The sequence below is a fragment of the Panthera onca genome, chromosome A1 (assembly GCF_046562875.1).
Source record: "Panthera onca isolate mPanOnc1 chromosome A1, mPanOnc1 haplotype 2, whole genome shotgun sequence".
NCBI lineage: Eukaryota > Metazoa > Chordata > Mammalia > Carnivora > Felidae > Panthera > Panthera onca.
This window is the reverse complement of record NC_138339.1, coordinates 225,687,656-225,703,750: the sequence shown is the minus strand read 5'-3', so window position 1 is coordinate 225,703,750 and position 16,095 is coordinate 225,687,656. Positions and strand designations below refer to the sequence as shown.

Sequence of the window (16,095 nt, the reverse complement as noted above, 5' to 3'; positions counted from 1 at the left end):
ATTTCCTTCAGCGTATGATTTATCTAAGTCATTGTACCATGTGCCTTTGAAAAGAATGGGTATTCTTCAGTAGTTGCTGAATACAATGTTCTATAAATATCTACTAGATCAAGATGGTTAGTAGTGTTTATCCATTCTGACAATCTGTGCTATAGTTGGATATAGGCAGATAAAGGCCTATCATTTTATGATTTTTTTTTTTTGCCTGTAGTTTCTTTGGCTTTCTTTTTTGTTCTTCTCTTCTTCCTTTCTTGACTTCTTTTTAAATAACTTTTAAAATCCAATTTTAATGTATTGGCTTCATAGCTATGCCTTCTGCATATCTCTTTAGGATTGCTCTAGGGATTATAATATATATCTAACTTTTCATAGTCTATTTAGAGTTAAAATTTTGTGACATCACGTAAAATATACAAATGCTGCCATCACATAAGTACCTTTGCCCCTTTCATCCTTCATGCTATAGCTGTCATATGTACATATCTACATATACAGTTGACCCCCAAACAACATGGGTTTGAACTGCACTCATCCACTTATACACAGATTTTCTTCAGTAAATACAGTATAGCACTATAAATGTATTTTCTCTTCCTTATGATTTTATTAGTAACATTTTCTTTTCTCTATCTTACTTTAAGAATACAGTATATAATATCACATAACATATAAACTATTTGTTAATCAACTGTTTATGTTATTGGTAAGGCTTCCAGTCACCAGTAGGCTATTAGTAGTTAAGTTTTGGGGGAGTCAAAAGCTATGCACAAATTTTTGACTGCATGGGCATCAGCACCCCTAACACTTATGTTAAGAGTCAACGGTGTTACAAACTCCACAATACAATGCTATAAATTTTCACTTATAACACACTGAAGCATTTTATATAAATAAGGAGGAAAAATGTTTGTTTTCTAATATTTTCTCATGTATTAATCACTTCTGATTCTTTTCAGCCCTTCCTAAAGATCCAAGTATCCATTTGTTACAATTTCTGGTTAGCTTAAAGAATCTCCTTTAGCTTTCTTACCCTGCAGGTCTGCAGCTGTCAAAATCTCTGGTTGTCTTTTATGTTGAAATACCTTATTTCATTATTTACTGTTAAAAAATAATACCTGATGGAAATATGATTTATACAAAGAAGTGAAGGGTATCAGATATAATAAGTACAGTGGCATACATAAAAGACTAATTTGTATCTAATTTATTAACATCTTAAAAACTAATTAGTAGGCCTCTGACAGATCTGGAGCAGTTATGTCTGCTGCTGGGGTTTCTACTACAGATGCAATAAAAAAGTGTTCTCACACTTTCTACCTGTCTGATTGTGGCAGCCATGACTAAATGGGAGAATACAAGGGAAAAACATGGTAATACAGAAAAAACATGGAGAAAGAATTTATGTAACTGAGAAATAACCTTGTAAACAGTAAAGAGCCTATTTTACTAAAAAACTAAACCAAAACCAAAAAAAACCCAAAAATCTAAAATTTGAGCTAGAAGAAAAATTATTTATAGATGAAAATGACTGAAAATTACTTACCACTTCTTTAGTAAAGATGTAGGATGTATTTCCCTCCCCTTGAATCTCTCCTGGCCTGTGCATAAGTTAATCAAAAGATATCCAGAGAAGTGACTACAACAGTTCCAGGACTAACATCTGAGAAGACAAAGCTTCAATGCTGGTCTCGTTAAACCCTGAGCCATCAGGCAAGAGGTCTGTCTTAGCTTGCTGGAGAGACCACGTGGAGAGGTACTGGGACCATAGGGAAAGATAGCAACCCATTTGAGGACGTTTTCAACCACACCCCACCAAGAGGATATCCATGTGGATGAAGCTGTGCTGGGCTCTCCAGACAGGATATTTGCCAGCTGAACACCACGGGGTAACCACAGTAAACACCATGTGAGGAGAATCACAAAATCAAGTTCTACTCAAATTGATGATCCATAAAGTTGTGAGATATGATAAATAGGCTGTTGTTTTAAGCCACCAAGTTTTAGGGTAACTTGTTACACCACAAAAGAACTAGAAGAATAGCTTACAATTTAAAGCAAAAATAACAATGTGAGGTTGATAATATACGTAAAAGTAAAATATATGACAATAACAAAAATAGAAGGTAGGTAGAAATACACTGATGTATATCAAGTGTCATAATGTCAAATCAAGGTAGACTACGGTAAGTTAAGAATGCGTATTATAACCCTAGAGAACCACTAAAAAAAGATAGTTTTAGCTCAAAAGCTAATAGAGGGGAAAAAAAGGAATGCCAAAACAGACTTAATTAATCCAAACTAAGGCAGGCAATGAGGGAAAAAAAGGAAAAGAAAATAGAACTAGTGAAAACAAACAGAAAAATCATGGACCTAAAATCAAACTTAACGGTAATTATAAGTAAATCAAATAAACATTCCAATGGAACAATTGTTAGAATGGACAAATTAAAAAGGAAAATAAGAGGTGCCTGGGTGGCTCAATGGGTTAAGTGTTTGACTCTTGATTTCGGCTCAGGTCATGATCTCGTGGTTCATGGGATCCAGCCCCACGTCGGGCTTTTTGCTAACAGCTCTCCTTCTCTCTCTGTCCCTCCCCTGCTCATGCTCTCTCTCCTCCTCAAAATAAATAAACATTTTTTAAAAAAAGGAAAATAAGATTCAACTTCATGCTCTTTACATTTAAAGATACCCTTTAAATATAAAGACATATTTAGGTTACAAAAAAACATGCAAACACTAATCACAAGAAAGCTATATGAATATCAAGGTGGATTTTAAGATGAAGTACTAGCATAGATAGTTAGCACTTATCATTTCCTAACAAGTGGTCAATTCATTTAGAAGACAGTCACCTAACAATTTCAAAATACATGAAGCAAAAACTGACAGGAATGAAGTAAAAAGTAGAGCAATCTACAGTTACCACTGGACATTTATCTCTCAGAAAAATCAATAAGGATACAGAATATATATGAAAAACACTATCAACCAATTCTACCTTATTAATATTTAGAACACTATGCCCCAACAGAAAACATTCTCTTCAAGTGCATGTGGAATACTCATCAAAGGCAACCATACTTTGGGCCATAAAACAAATCTCAGAAAATATCAAAGGATAGAAACCTGACAGAATATATTCTCAGATGATAATGTAATTCAGTTATGATTCAATCCTTGGAAAATCTCCAAATATTTGGAAGCTAAGTTATACTTCTAAATAATCATTGGTCAAAGAAAAAATCACAAGGGATATGAGAAAAATACTTTGAACTAAATGATAGTGGAAATGTAATAAGTCAAAATTTATGAGATGCAGCTAAAGCACTGATAAGAAAAAAAAACTTTTATAAATGGAAATTTATAGTTTTAAACACTTTTATTATAAAAGAAGAGAAGGTTAAAATCGATGATTTATGTTTCTACTTAAGAAAATGGGAAGAAAAACAAAGTATACACAAAGAGGAAATGATAGAGTAGAATCAGTGAAATATAAAATGGGCAAATAATAGAGAAAATAAATGAATAAAAATCTGGTTCACTGAAAAAAAATCAATAAAACAGATAAACCCCTTGTGACACTGATCAAGAAAAAAAAAGAAAGAAAACACAAATTATCAATGCCAGGAATGAAAGAATATCATCAGAGACCTACAGACATTAAAAGGATTATAAGAGAGTATTATGAACAAAAAGTCATTCAAAAAATTTAATACCTTGGGTTAAATGAACAAATTTCTTGAAAGACATAAACTAACTGAGAGGAAAAACACAGAAAATCTAGTCCTATAATCATTAAAGGAATTGAATTTTTAATTAAAACTTTCCCACAGAGAAAACTCCAAGCCTAGATTACTTCACTGTTAAATTCTATAAAACATATCAATCTTACACAACTCTTTTAGAAAACAGAAGAAAGACTTTCTATTTCATTTTATGAGGTCAGCAATTCCAATACCAAAATCCAATAAAGACATAAGAAATTTAGATACCAAGAACCTTCAGGAACACAGATAATTAACAAAAATTAACAAAATATTAGCAAATCAAATCTAGCAATAAAAAAATACACCAAGGTAGAGTACAGCATTTTAAAATAATCAATGTAACCAGTACATTAACTGAAGAAAGGAGAACACCATACAATCAGCTTAATATATACCAAAAACATACGGACAAAATTTTACATCCATTCCTAATGAAAACTTGAACCAGGAACAGAAGAAAACTTTCTTAAGCTAATAAAAGGCATGTACAAAAACAGAGTCTACATCATATGTAATGGTAAAAGACCTAATACTTTCCCTGTAAGACTATAAACAAAACAAGGATTTACCTTCATCACTTCTAATTCAAAAAACTGGTCAAGGCATTAAGGTGAAAAATAGAAATAGCCAAAGATTGGAAGGAAAAATGTCTTTATTCACAGATGACATAATTGTGTATGTGAGAAATCTAAAAAAATGACTAGAAGTGATGAATAGATAAAGCTAGGTCATGGGATACTAGGTCACCATACAAAATAAATTTAATTCTAGATATTACTTATGAACATTTTGGAAACATGAATAAAAAAACTGCTTAAAACAAAATGTTTTAAAACTTCCCAAAACATTCAGAAATAATAAAGTACAAAACACTGTTGAAATAAAGATCTTTTTAAAAATGGAGAGATGAACTGCCAGAATCAATACTGTTCAACATCAATTTTCCCCCAAACTGATCTACTGATTCAGCACAATCCAAATCAATATCCTAGCGGGAGCACCTGGGTGGCTCAGTCTGTTAAGCATCAGACTCTTTCGGCTCAGGTCATGATTTCACAGCTTGTGAGATTGAGCTCCTGCATTGGCATTCTCTCTCACTTACTCTCTCTCTCTGCCCCTTCACCATGCACGCACTCTTTCTCTCTCTCAAAATAAATAAATAAACTTAAAAAAAAACATCCTAACAGGATTTTTTAAAAGAAAGAAATTGACAAGCTTATTTTAAAATTTACATGAAAATTCAAAGTACCTTTAATATCCAAAGCAACTTGAAAATGAGAAACAAAGTTGGAAGACTTTATCTGATTTTTGAGACTAGTAAAGCTAAATAATCACTACAGCGTATTACTGGAGTGAAGAAGAAAGAAAAGTAGGTCAGTGAAACAGGGAATCTAGAAATACACTGATATGGTAGTTGGTTTTTATGAAAGTACCAAAACAATTCACTAAAGAATGGGAAGTCTTTTCAACAAAATTTTAAAAATCTCCATCTGAAAAAAATTTCAACAATCACTTCATCTCATACATATAAATTAAGATAAATAATCATAAAAGCTAAAACTATAAAATAAAACATCCTGTAGACAACATAGGGGCATGTAATTGAACTTGGTGGTAGGCAATGACTGCTAATACAGGATAGTGACAGCATATTTTTAAATACTGATAAATTGTACTTCAAAATTTTTGAAAACTTCTGCTGATCAAAAGATGTAACTGTTCACAAAAAAGAATAGTGAGCCACAGGTTAGAAGAAAATATCTATAGACATAAATTTGGCAAAGGATTTGAATCCAGAATATTAAAGAGCTCCTATAACTCAATAATAAAAACACAAGTAAGCACATTTTTTTAATGGGCAAAAGATTTGAACAGACTGTTCATAAAAGAAGATATACAAATGGCCAAACACATGTGAAAAGCTGCTCAACCTCATTAATCATCAGGAAAATGCAAATTTAGAATCACAATTAGATCATACTCCACAACCACAAGAATGACTAAAATGGAAAAGACTAACAATACCAAATGATGAGGATATGGAGCAACTAGTGTTCTCATATATTGCGGGTGGGAGTGCAAAATGGTGCTACTATTTTGGATTTCTGCTTGGAAGTCTCCTAAAAAGAAATATACACCGATCCTGTGATATGCCACTCTATTTCTGAGAAAAATGTAAATGTAGGTTCGTAAAACATATATAAAATAATGTGCATAGTCTTCTTCTTCTCCTTTTTTTTTTTTAAGTAAGCTCTATGCCAAGAGTCGCATGCTCTATTAGTCTATCAGTCTATTAACTGAGCCAGCCAGGCACCCCCCCCCACCCCCCACCCCCAACAGTAGCTTTATTCTTAATAGATAAAACCCAGAGAATGAATAACCAAAATGTGGTATGTTTACACAACGGAATATTCCTCAACAATAAATAGGAACAAACCACTAAAACACACAACTGTAATGAATCTTAAAACATTTTCTAGGTGAAAGAAGCCAGACATAAGTGTACATATTGATGGTTCCATTAATATATAGTTCTAGAACAAGCAAAACAAATCTATAGTGATAGAATAGTAGCTGTTGCTAGGAGATGCGAAAGGATAGACCAGGAAAGAACATGAGATAATTTAAAATGCAGGTTTTATTATTATTCAGGTATGCTGAGGCCAACAGATCAGGAGATGACCACCATTAAAAAGAGTTTGTTACTCACAGTTCCCAAGAGGAGGGGGCCACTTCACACTATGCAAGGCCACATGGGGAAGCACCAGGGTCAGTTAGGAGGCAGGAGGAGTCAGAGGAAAGAAAACAAGGGTAAGAGAGTTTATTGTGGTTTCTGAGAGAAGAAACAGGCTAGGTGGGTAAGCAGGCCTAGGATTGGCTAGTTTGAATAACTTCAGCAGGCTGTGGGATGTAGGGGCTGTCCCAGGTTGGTAGCACATCACCATGAGGTGATAAGAGCAGGGAAATATTGGCCTGGAGCATAAGAGCCTGATAGAGAAGATGGGTGTGGATGGTCTCTGGACTGGTCAGTTTGTACATATGCAGGGCATGCTCACCAGCAAATCATTTACTATCTCTAGAAACTGGCTAGTGCTGGGATGAGCAGTCTCTACATGGTCAATAAGGTACCCGATGTCAAAACATCAGAATAAAAAGACATACTTGGAGGTGCCTGGGTGGCTCAGTTGGTTAAGCATCCAACTCTTCATTTTGGCTCATGTGATGATCTCGCGGTTTGTGGGTTTGAATCCTGTATCAGGCTCTGTGCTGACAGCAAAATGTCTGCTGCAGATTCTTTCTCTCTCTCTCTCTCTCTTTCCACCCCTCCCCTGCTCTCTTTCTCTCTCAAACCAAGTGAACATTAAAAAAAAAAAAAAAAAAAAAAAAAAAGACATGCTTAATACACAAGGGAACATTCTGATAATGGAAATGTTGTGGTTTAGATGGGTGTATGCATTTGTCTGCCTCATGACCAATGCTGGCCCTTCCCTATGTATTCCTGAATGGTGTGATATACCTCCTCCTCTTGGGAACTGTGGGTAACAAACCATCTTTTTAAAATTCAAACCAGGGGTGCCTGGTGGCTTAGTCAGTTAAGCGTTCAATTCTTGATTTTGGCTCAGGTCATGATCCCAGGATCATGGGATATCTCTCTCTCCAAAATAAAAAATAATAAAAATAAAATTAAATAAATTCATCAAACCAAACACTTAAACACATGCAACTTACCTCTTACAGACACTGATTTAATCTTGATATCAATTAAGTGTAACTTTTTATCCTAAATGTTCTAATATTCCTGAGACTATACAGTATATTAGCAAACATTATGGATCTAGCCTTGTTCATTGCTTCTCAAATCTTTCTGGCTCTAACATCAAATTTAGGAACTTGAGGTTAGGAGAGGGCAGGAAAATATGAGACCTGTATCCTTAAATGATAGTGGAGCAAACAGATTGAGTAAAGTTTCATCCTTTGACTGAGACACAACTCAAAGTGACCTCTTATGAGCACTTTGAAGTGAAAGACTTCTTTCAAGTCTTATGTATTAACTAAAAATGTGTCCAGATGCACCTGGGTGGCTCAGTTGCTTAAGCATCTAACTCTTGATTTTGGCTCGGGTCATGAGCTTATGGTTTGTGAGTATGAGCCCCGCACCAGGCTCTGCGCTGACAGTGCAGAGCCTGCTTGGGATTCATCTCTCTCTCTCTCTCTCTCTCTCTCTCTCTCTCTCTCTCTCTCTCTGTGCCCCTCCACTCTCACATCAGATCTGGGCATGAAAAGCAATGAAAGAGAGGTAGCATCTCCCCATATCCTTTCATTGCAGCCATTTAGAAATATCACAAATTCTAACACCAAATAAAGTATGGAAAACACAATCTTAGAATATAAAATGTATAATATATAGTTTTAAAAATACTCCTGCACTGTATTTTTCTCACTCAGTGCAGATCACTGAAATCTATGGGACAGCACTAGCCAACAGGTCCCCGCTAAGTCTTCGCTCAGCCAAAGTGGCAAACGTGAGTGATGGTCTTTTGGACTAAACTAGGCCATAAACTAGCCCATGTCATCAAGACCAAACCCTACCACATTCCCATTAATCTTCAGCAGATAACACAGGCCATTTGGCAAAAATTACTCAATTTTCCTCATGAAAAGATTCATCTTTATTTATCTTCAAGCTTTAGCTTCTTCCTTCCATTTTTAGAAGAGGTGTTCTTCCACCTGGTTCTAGATTCCATAAGCTTCTACCTACTTAGGGATGCTAAGTCCATAACCAACCCCCTCTCTAGCTATAGGGGATTTTACTATTATTTGACCTTCCTTCCACTGAGAGGTGAGGTTCTATGTACCCTTCCTTTAGATTGGGATAGGTTTTGTGACTGCTATGACCAATAGACATACAGGAGAAGTAGCACTGGGCCAGTTTCTGGTCCCCCGCCTCAAGAGAGTGGCAGCTTCCTCTCCCTGTCTCTTGGAACACTCTCTAGGATCCCTGGGCTGCCATGTAAGAAGCCTGACTACCATGCAGGAAAAGCTTCAGTTGATAGCCCCAGCTGAGCTTAAACTTCTAGCCATCCCTCCAAAGGCTCCAGACATAAGGTCTTAGACCATCCTGACTAGACCATCCACTAGCTGAATACCACCAAGTGACCCCAGTTGATGTCATGTAGACAGAATTGCCCACTGAGCTCTGCTCAAATTGCTGATCCATAAAACCATGTATCAAGCCAATGAATTTTGGCTTCATTTTTTATATCATAGATATGTCATTTTTTTACACTATAGATCATCAGAACATGAGTATCTTCACGACCTCTGTCTCTCTTCCAGGTATTTTCTTTCGGAATATAAAAACATATTTATGTCTGGCCCAATCTTATCAACATTTTTCATTTTACCCAAGATCCCCTTTTACTTATCACACACCCTCATTTTCTTTCCTTTCACTTATGCTCCTGCCTTTCATTCTCTATCTTTCCACAGTGGTGCTTCTTCCCTAATCATGCCAATGAAATTATTTTTGCCAAGACCAATGATGTTTAGGCTCTGACAAATACAGTTAATTATTAGTTCTTCTCTTACTTGCTCTCTGTGTCATGTCATTGAACACTCATTCCTTTAGGAAACTCTTCTCTGGTCGCCTCAATTCCATTCCCTCTTGGCTTATCTTCCTAGTAACTCCTTCCTTTCTCCCTTATTTCTTCTCTGCTGCCTGTACCCTAAATAGATTTTTCCCAAGGTTCTCTTTTCCACTTATCTCTTCTTTACATGGTTTGCAAACTCATCATATCCATCCCTACAACCACTGCTTCAAGTAGATGCTGTATCCTGAGAGTTCTAAGTCCATATTTGTAGCCTAGATCTTTCTCTAGAACCTAATGGTCAATTCTGACTGGACAGCTTCATGGAAACTCCCCTAGAGTGTTCACACCCAACAAGAGCAAAAGTCACCTCCCACTGCCAGACTGCCATTCTCCTGGACTTCCCAGTCAGTTGGTGAATGCAACATCTATTTGAAAGTTACACTTGACTCCTCCTGCATCCATGCTTATACTGAATGTACTTACTTAGTATATCTGGAAATGGTTTATTCCTCCTTATCCCATTTCTAAAACCATAGTTCAGGATTTCATCACTTCTTTTTACAGATTCCACAGGCTTCCGGATTCAACTCACTCTCTAACATCCTGCTAGAGTGTTCACTCTAGGTGCAAATCTTATCATATCACTCTTTGGCTAAAACCCCTTGGTGCCTCCCCAACAGTTTCAGATTCAAATTCAAATTTCTTAACATGACGAGCACAATCCTTGGCTACTACTTCTCATCTCTTGCCTCTTCCCACTTGTGCCATTATAGCCAAGTACATGGATACACTTGGAGTTTCATAAATTCACTGAATTTTCATATTCTTCCAGTCTCTATACCTGCTGTTTCTGCTACATGAAACATCCTCCCCTTTTAAAACAAATTAATAGTCACTTTTTGTTTAAAGCTCAATTTAGCGATCATTTTCTCAAGAAAGCCTTCCTGCCCCCTTATTCTGTCTTAGGTAACTTTCCCAGTGTGGTTACTATGTGCTCTTCTCTATCATGACACTTAGAACATAATTTTCTATGTAACATCCTATTGAGAGGTCTGTCTGAGCACTAGACTAAGATTTCAAAGGCAAGGATTTTTTTTATCTAAGTTCTCCAGTCACCCTTTGGCACGTATCAGATACTCACAGATATTTCTTGAATGAATGAATGAATGAATGAGTTAGTGGCACATATTTGGTTGCCAGATTAACTAGTTTCACAGAGACTTTTAATAGTAATACAAAACGTTATGAAATTCATGAAAGTAATTTCTTCCTAGAAAGGAATAATGTTAAAAAAGGGTCGTATCACAATTCACCTTCTCAGCTTTTCTTTGCTTGAATGAAGAAGAGAAACCTTTTTGCTTTTCTCAAACTCTGGCAATGGAGCCTTTAATTCAAGCCCAGTCTCACTTCTTAGTGATTCAGAGCTAGAAACAAGAGAAAATCATGTCACAGATTTCAGAGGAAAATTGTCAGACAATATTAAACAATCAGCACCAATACACTAATCAAAGGTGCTTCGAACTTCCTTGCTTCATGTAAAGGTGCGGTAAATACCAAAGCACTTTACCTTACAAACTTGGTGAAGAATATTTATTTCAAAGACTCTAAAGAATTTATGATCAAGATCATCACAAATCCATGACTGATTAAACTCTAAAATATACAGATAAAGAGTACTGACTTCATTGATTATGACTCTCCAAATTATATGACTGTATCGAAAGGTGTATAATAGGAAAAAACCACAAAGGATTAGAGGGTCACATTACACTATTCCAACCTGATCAGCAAAGGTCAGATATCCTCCATTTATGGATATTTTCTGGCTCTACCATTTTTCTAAAACTTCTCCATGCATTTTGATTAATTTTTTTTAAATAATTCCCTAAGAAACAAATAAACTAATATTATCTCCTTTATCCCAAGAGACAGAACTTAATTTGAAAATTTACTTTTATTTGTAGTGGTAGAATTCTGAAGCAAAACAAAGATTCAAGACAAGGAGGGTTCAAAAAGAAATTGCAACTAATACAAGAAAATTACAAAGCCTTCCAAAACCCTTCCCAATCTCATATCCCAGATAAAGTTTAATACAATAAATTTATTTCTGGTTAAAATGTTAAAATATCAAGAAACTTGTTGATATTTTTGCACCACTTAAGTGAGCACATCTTTGGTTTAACCACACTTATTGGTTGCCAAGTCTTTTCCTTGTTTAAAATAGTAGATGGTCACATTTCTACAAACAGTTGATGGTCACATTCTACAAATTCCGGAAGTGACTGACTCAAAATTCTCACCATCATCATTCATGTCCTCAGCAGCTATGTTTATTGTAGCTCTATGCTCTATTTAAAATTAAAATCCCTTTGGAAATCAGCTTAAAGTGAATGAAAGAAATTCACAAAAATTGAATTTTTATAAGCAGATAAAGAAAGGTCTGACCCCCAGCTCAACCGCCTATCCAATGCAGGTTTGAATACCAGCTCTAATATCTATGGGGGTGGGGGGTTGGGTGGATGGGGACAGAGATAGAGAGACCTTTTTTAAGGGTTGTTTTCTCACGAACTGAGGGGACAGATTCCTAAGTTCAAAAAAGACATCAGGGAGAAGCTTAGTGGTAGGTGGATAACATCTGAGGCTGCTCTTGTCTGTTCAAATACTGGGGTTATATGTAAAATTTTTTTCTGAAGAAGATTCTACTGTTTCTAAAAAGTTTGAATATTGCTGCTATTATTTAACTCTGATTAATGGTAACTCAGACTACCACATCCAGTGTTGGGGAACTTACTACCTTGCAATTCACCCTGGTCCCCTGTGATCAAATAGGATTGTTAAGAAGTACTTCCTAGGGGCGCCTGGGTGGCTCGGTCAGTTAAGCGTCTGACTTTGGCTCAGGTCATGATCTCACAGCTTGTGAGTTTGAGCCCTGCATCAGGCTCTGTGTTGACACAGAGTTCTCCAGAAATTACCCAGTAAAAATTTATAATATGAAAAAGTGAAAACAAAACTAACCAAGCAAATAGGTCAGTAGAAAAATATCCCAAGTGTTCACTGCAGGAGTTCTGCATGGGCAATCCAGGTTCTTCAGGCTTCACAGAATATTCATTCTTAACTGAAAGTTTTAAAGGGGGACTATTTTAATTCTAACATCACTGGTGGGGACGATGTTAATCACACATACAAGCCCTGAACAAAAAGCAGTTGCCACTTTTTACTCAACAGAGTTTACAAAGCAGTATTTTTTAAATAGAATGCATTTTATAGATTTCAGTCTATAAAGCAGGAAACCACCCAGGTTAGAAAGCAAAATGAAAATACTACATTCTATTCACTCCAGACATCAACCAATTTCTAGAACCAAATTCTAGTAACTTAGTGGTAGGTGTGCTTAAAACACATTCAACTGAGATTTATTTATTAAGTTTTTTTTTTTTAATTTTTTTTTTTTTTAACGTTTATTTATTTTTCAGACAGAGAGAGACACAGCATGAAAGGGGGAGGGGCAGAGAGAGAGGGAAACACAGAATCGGAAGCAGGCTCCAGCCTCTGAGCCATCAGCCCAGAGCCCGACGCGGGGCTCGAACCCGCGGACCGCGAGATCGTGACCTGAGCCGAAGTCGGACGCTTAACCGACTGAGCCACCCAGGCGCCCCTATTTATTAAGTTTTTATAGGTAACTGTCATACTTAACAGAAAATAAGTATGAGCCTGCAGTAGGCAGCTGTATTGTCAAAATATGACATCTGATGGTTTTTTCTTTCTTTCCTTTTTTTTTTTGCAGCTGCTCATTTTCAGAGCAAACATGAGATGACCAGAAGCAGACGTGGTTATGACCAATAGGAAGGTGCTAGACAGCTGGTGATGAGCAGCTGCTCTATTTCCACTGAGAACCAAATAAGAGTTTGCAAAGAGGATTTGGGTCACCAGTTAGCCATTTCCAGGAAGAACTCTGAAACTCAGGGGCTGAAAGCCATTGGAATGTTATAGAACAGACTCACCAATCTGCCCTCAATGTTAAAAAAGGACATGAAAAAAAGAGGAGTGTACTGAGTCCTATGTCATCTGGAGTATGAGTTTATACAGGATAATCCTGAAAGTGTTTTTCAGGCCCATTTTAAGAAAAAAACATCTTAATTTTAAAAGATTCCTAGCTAATATCCCAGGCCTAGAAAAACCACAAATAGTCATTGACCACAATGATTTCAGTAGAATTTAATTTCAGAAATTGGAGTTTGTCCTTTCATGAGCCAAATTAAAGCTAATTTAGCTTAAGTGTTTAGATGCTGGTGATACACATTAGACAATGTAGGTGAAGAGTTTTGAAATGTGAGGTCTAATTGAAGCACTGACAGTAATTACCTAGGTCTAAAAATCTAAAACGGAAAGGACAACCACCCTAGCAACTTACAGAAGTAAACTAATTTATAAGCAAGGGTTTTGCAAGCAGAAAGTATGATAAGATTCAAGGTTAGTGGCCCTGGCTTTTAGACACTCATACAATGACACAGCATGATTAATTCCATTTTAAAGAGCAAGAAATGATGGTAACAGCTAGGGCACTAAAAAGAAAAACCCTCTGCCTGCTGCAACACTGTTTGCCCTTGTGCAACACACTTTAAGCTTTGGAACACGTAAATTTTGTCTTCGCAGGTAGGGAACATATGTTTCCTTTTATTTTATTTACACTTTTTCCTTCAGACTATGATTAATAAGGATTACATGTTCTTTACAGTACACAGCACACAGTTAATCCTCAGCAAATAAAAAGCATAAGTGGAATACCAACTTAAAAATGTACATATATAGTTTTTGGAGCATTTAATTAGAACTTTTCAAACCTTTGGAAATTTGGTTTTCACTCACCGGTATTTGAGAAATATGTTTTCCAGTATTTTACCACAATACTCATTTTTTCGACTGTCAGTGGTTCAATTAAAGTAACATCAGCTCCATGCCCTGAAACACAACCTAAGAATTTCTGCATTAAATATTGACCTTATGACTTCTATTTATAGAAAAAACATAATATATACAACAGGCACATACCTTTAAAGTTTTCAGGGGTTATAATAACAAACAGCAAATGTATATTTTTCTTCTTGCCAAATCTGAGAGGAAAAAAGTGTTAAAATGAAGCAAAATCATCATTTGAAAAATTGGGATTCAATATTTTACCATAAGAACGAAACTAGAATGATTTTATTTCTTTAGAACTTCAAATGATGGCATTAATATGGAATTTAGTAAAAGTAGCATCTCTTAGCAATGGAAAAAAGATGAACCACTTTTATTCTTGTTTAAAAAAAAAAAAAAAAAAGCCTAACTTTTATCCATGTTCTTGAGCTAACCACCAGTTTACAAGAAATTTAAGGAAAAGAGAAATATTTTAAAGAATGCTGTGGGAATGGGGCGCCTGGGTGGCTCAGTCAGTTGAGTGTCCAACTCTTGATTTCAGCTCTGGTCATCATCTCATGGATTGAATCCCAAGTCGGGGCTCTGCACAGACAGTGAGGGGCCTGCTTGGGATTTTCTCTCTCTCCCTCTCTCTCTGCTGTTCCCCAGCTCACACTTTCTCTCTCTCTCAAAATAACTAAATAAACTTAAAAAAATATGCTGTGAGGATGAAATCAGCAAAAGCCAGAATGTGAAAAACTCGGTGAGACAAATGGCCCCTTTAAAAAATACATATAAATAAAGAGTAAGACCAAAAAAAAAAAAAAAAAAAAAAGGAAAGGAATAATTGAATCTTGATTTATATAAACTAACAGTTTAAAAAAATCATAAGATGGGTAGCTGGCTGGTTCAGTCAGAGGGGCATGCAACTCTTGATCTCAAGGTCATGAGTTCAAGCCCCATATTGGGGGTAGAGCCTACTTAAATAAAAACTTTAAAAAAAAATAAAAAATCATAAACACAGAAACTTGAACACTGGATATTTGACAAAATTAAAGAATTGTTATTAATTTTCAGGTGTTTATTGTTATTGTGGTTATTTTTTTAAAAGAGTCCTTATCTTTTAGAGGTATTTATTAAAGTATTTATGGATGAAAGAAAATGATATCTTAGATTTGCTTTCAAATAGTTCACCAGTTCAGCAGGGGTGGGAGAACTGGAAGGGCCAGAGATGAAACCCGATTGGCCATGTGTTGATAACTGTTAAAGCTGCATTATGGGTACAGGCAAGTTCATTATACTTTTATATGCTTGAAAAAAAAAAAACAATAAATAAAAGAAATGTGGTGTTACAATAAACTATACTTAGGAGTTCAGGAAGTTGGAATTTCTGATAATTTAATGGGTACTGAACTTTGGCTTTGAATAAAAGGAAATTATTTTCCAAGGAGACTATTACTGTGAGCCAGACTAAAAAGAACAGCTAGTGGCGCCTGGGTGGCTCAGTCAGTTAAACATCTAACTTCAGCTCAGGTCATGGTCCTGCAGTTTATGAGTTCAAGCCCTGCGTCAGGCTCTGAAGCAGATTCTGCGTCTCCCCCTCTCTCTGCCCCTCCCCTGCTCACGTTCTGTCTGTCTCTCTCTTAAAAGTAAATAAACATTAAAAAAATTAAAAATAAAGAGAACTAAACTGCTAAACTAAACTGCCTAAGAAAAAATAACTATTCTATAATAAAGTATCACTTATTATATTAATATGTCGTTATGTGTGGTTATTATTTATTCCCTTAAGACAGGACCTGAAGAACCTCCACTATATAATATTGTTATATTATCTTATA

The 16,095-nt window shown here is 35.8% G+C and overlaps 1 protein-coding gene across 2 annotated transcripts in view; it reads right to left on the bottom strand.

Moving 5' to 3' along the window:
- SOHLH2 (spermatogenesis and oogenesis specific basic helix-loop-helix 2) overlaps positions 1-16,095 on the bottom strand; it is a 54,952-nt gene that overhangs the window by 15,419 nt on the left and 23,438 nt on the right. For both annotated transcript variants that reach the window (XM_060637349.3, XM_060637348.2), the window contains exons 3-6: positions 14,408-14,469; positions 14,225-14,329; positions 12,374-12,473; positions 10,672-10,782 (exon numbers count right to left, since the gene is read on the bottom strand). In XM_060637349.3, coding sequence (XP_060493332.1) covers positions 10,672-10,782; positions 12,374-12,473; positions 14,225-14,329; positions 14,408-14,469 — 378 coding nt within the window. The remainder of the gene's footprint in view (positions 1-10,671; positions 10,783-12,373; positions 12,474-14,224; positions 14,330-14,407; positions 14,470-16,095) is intronic.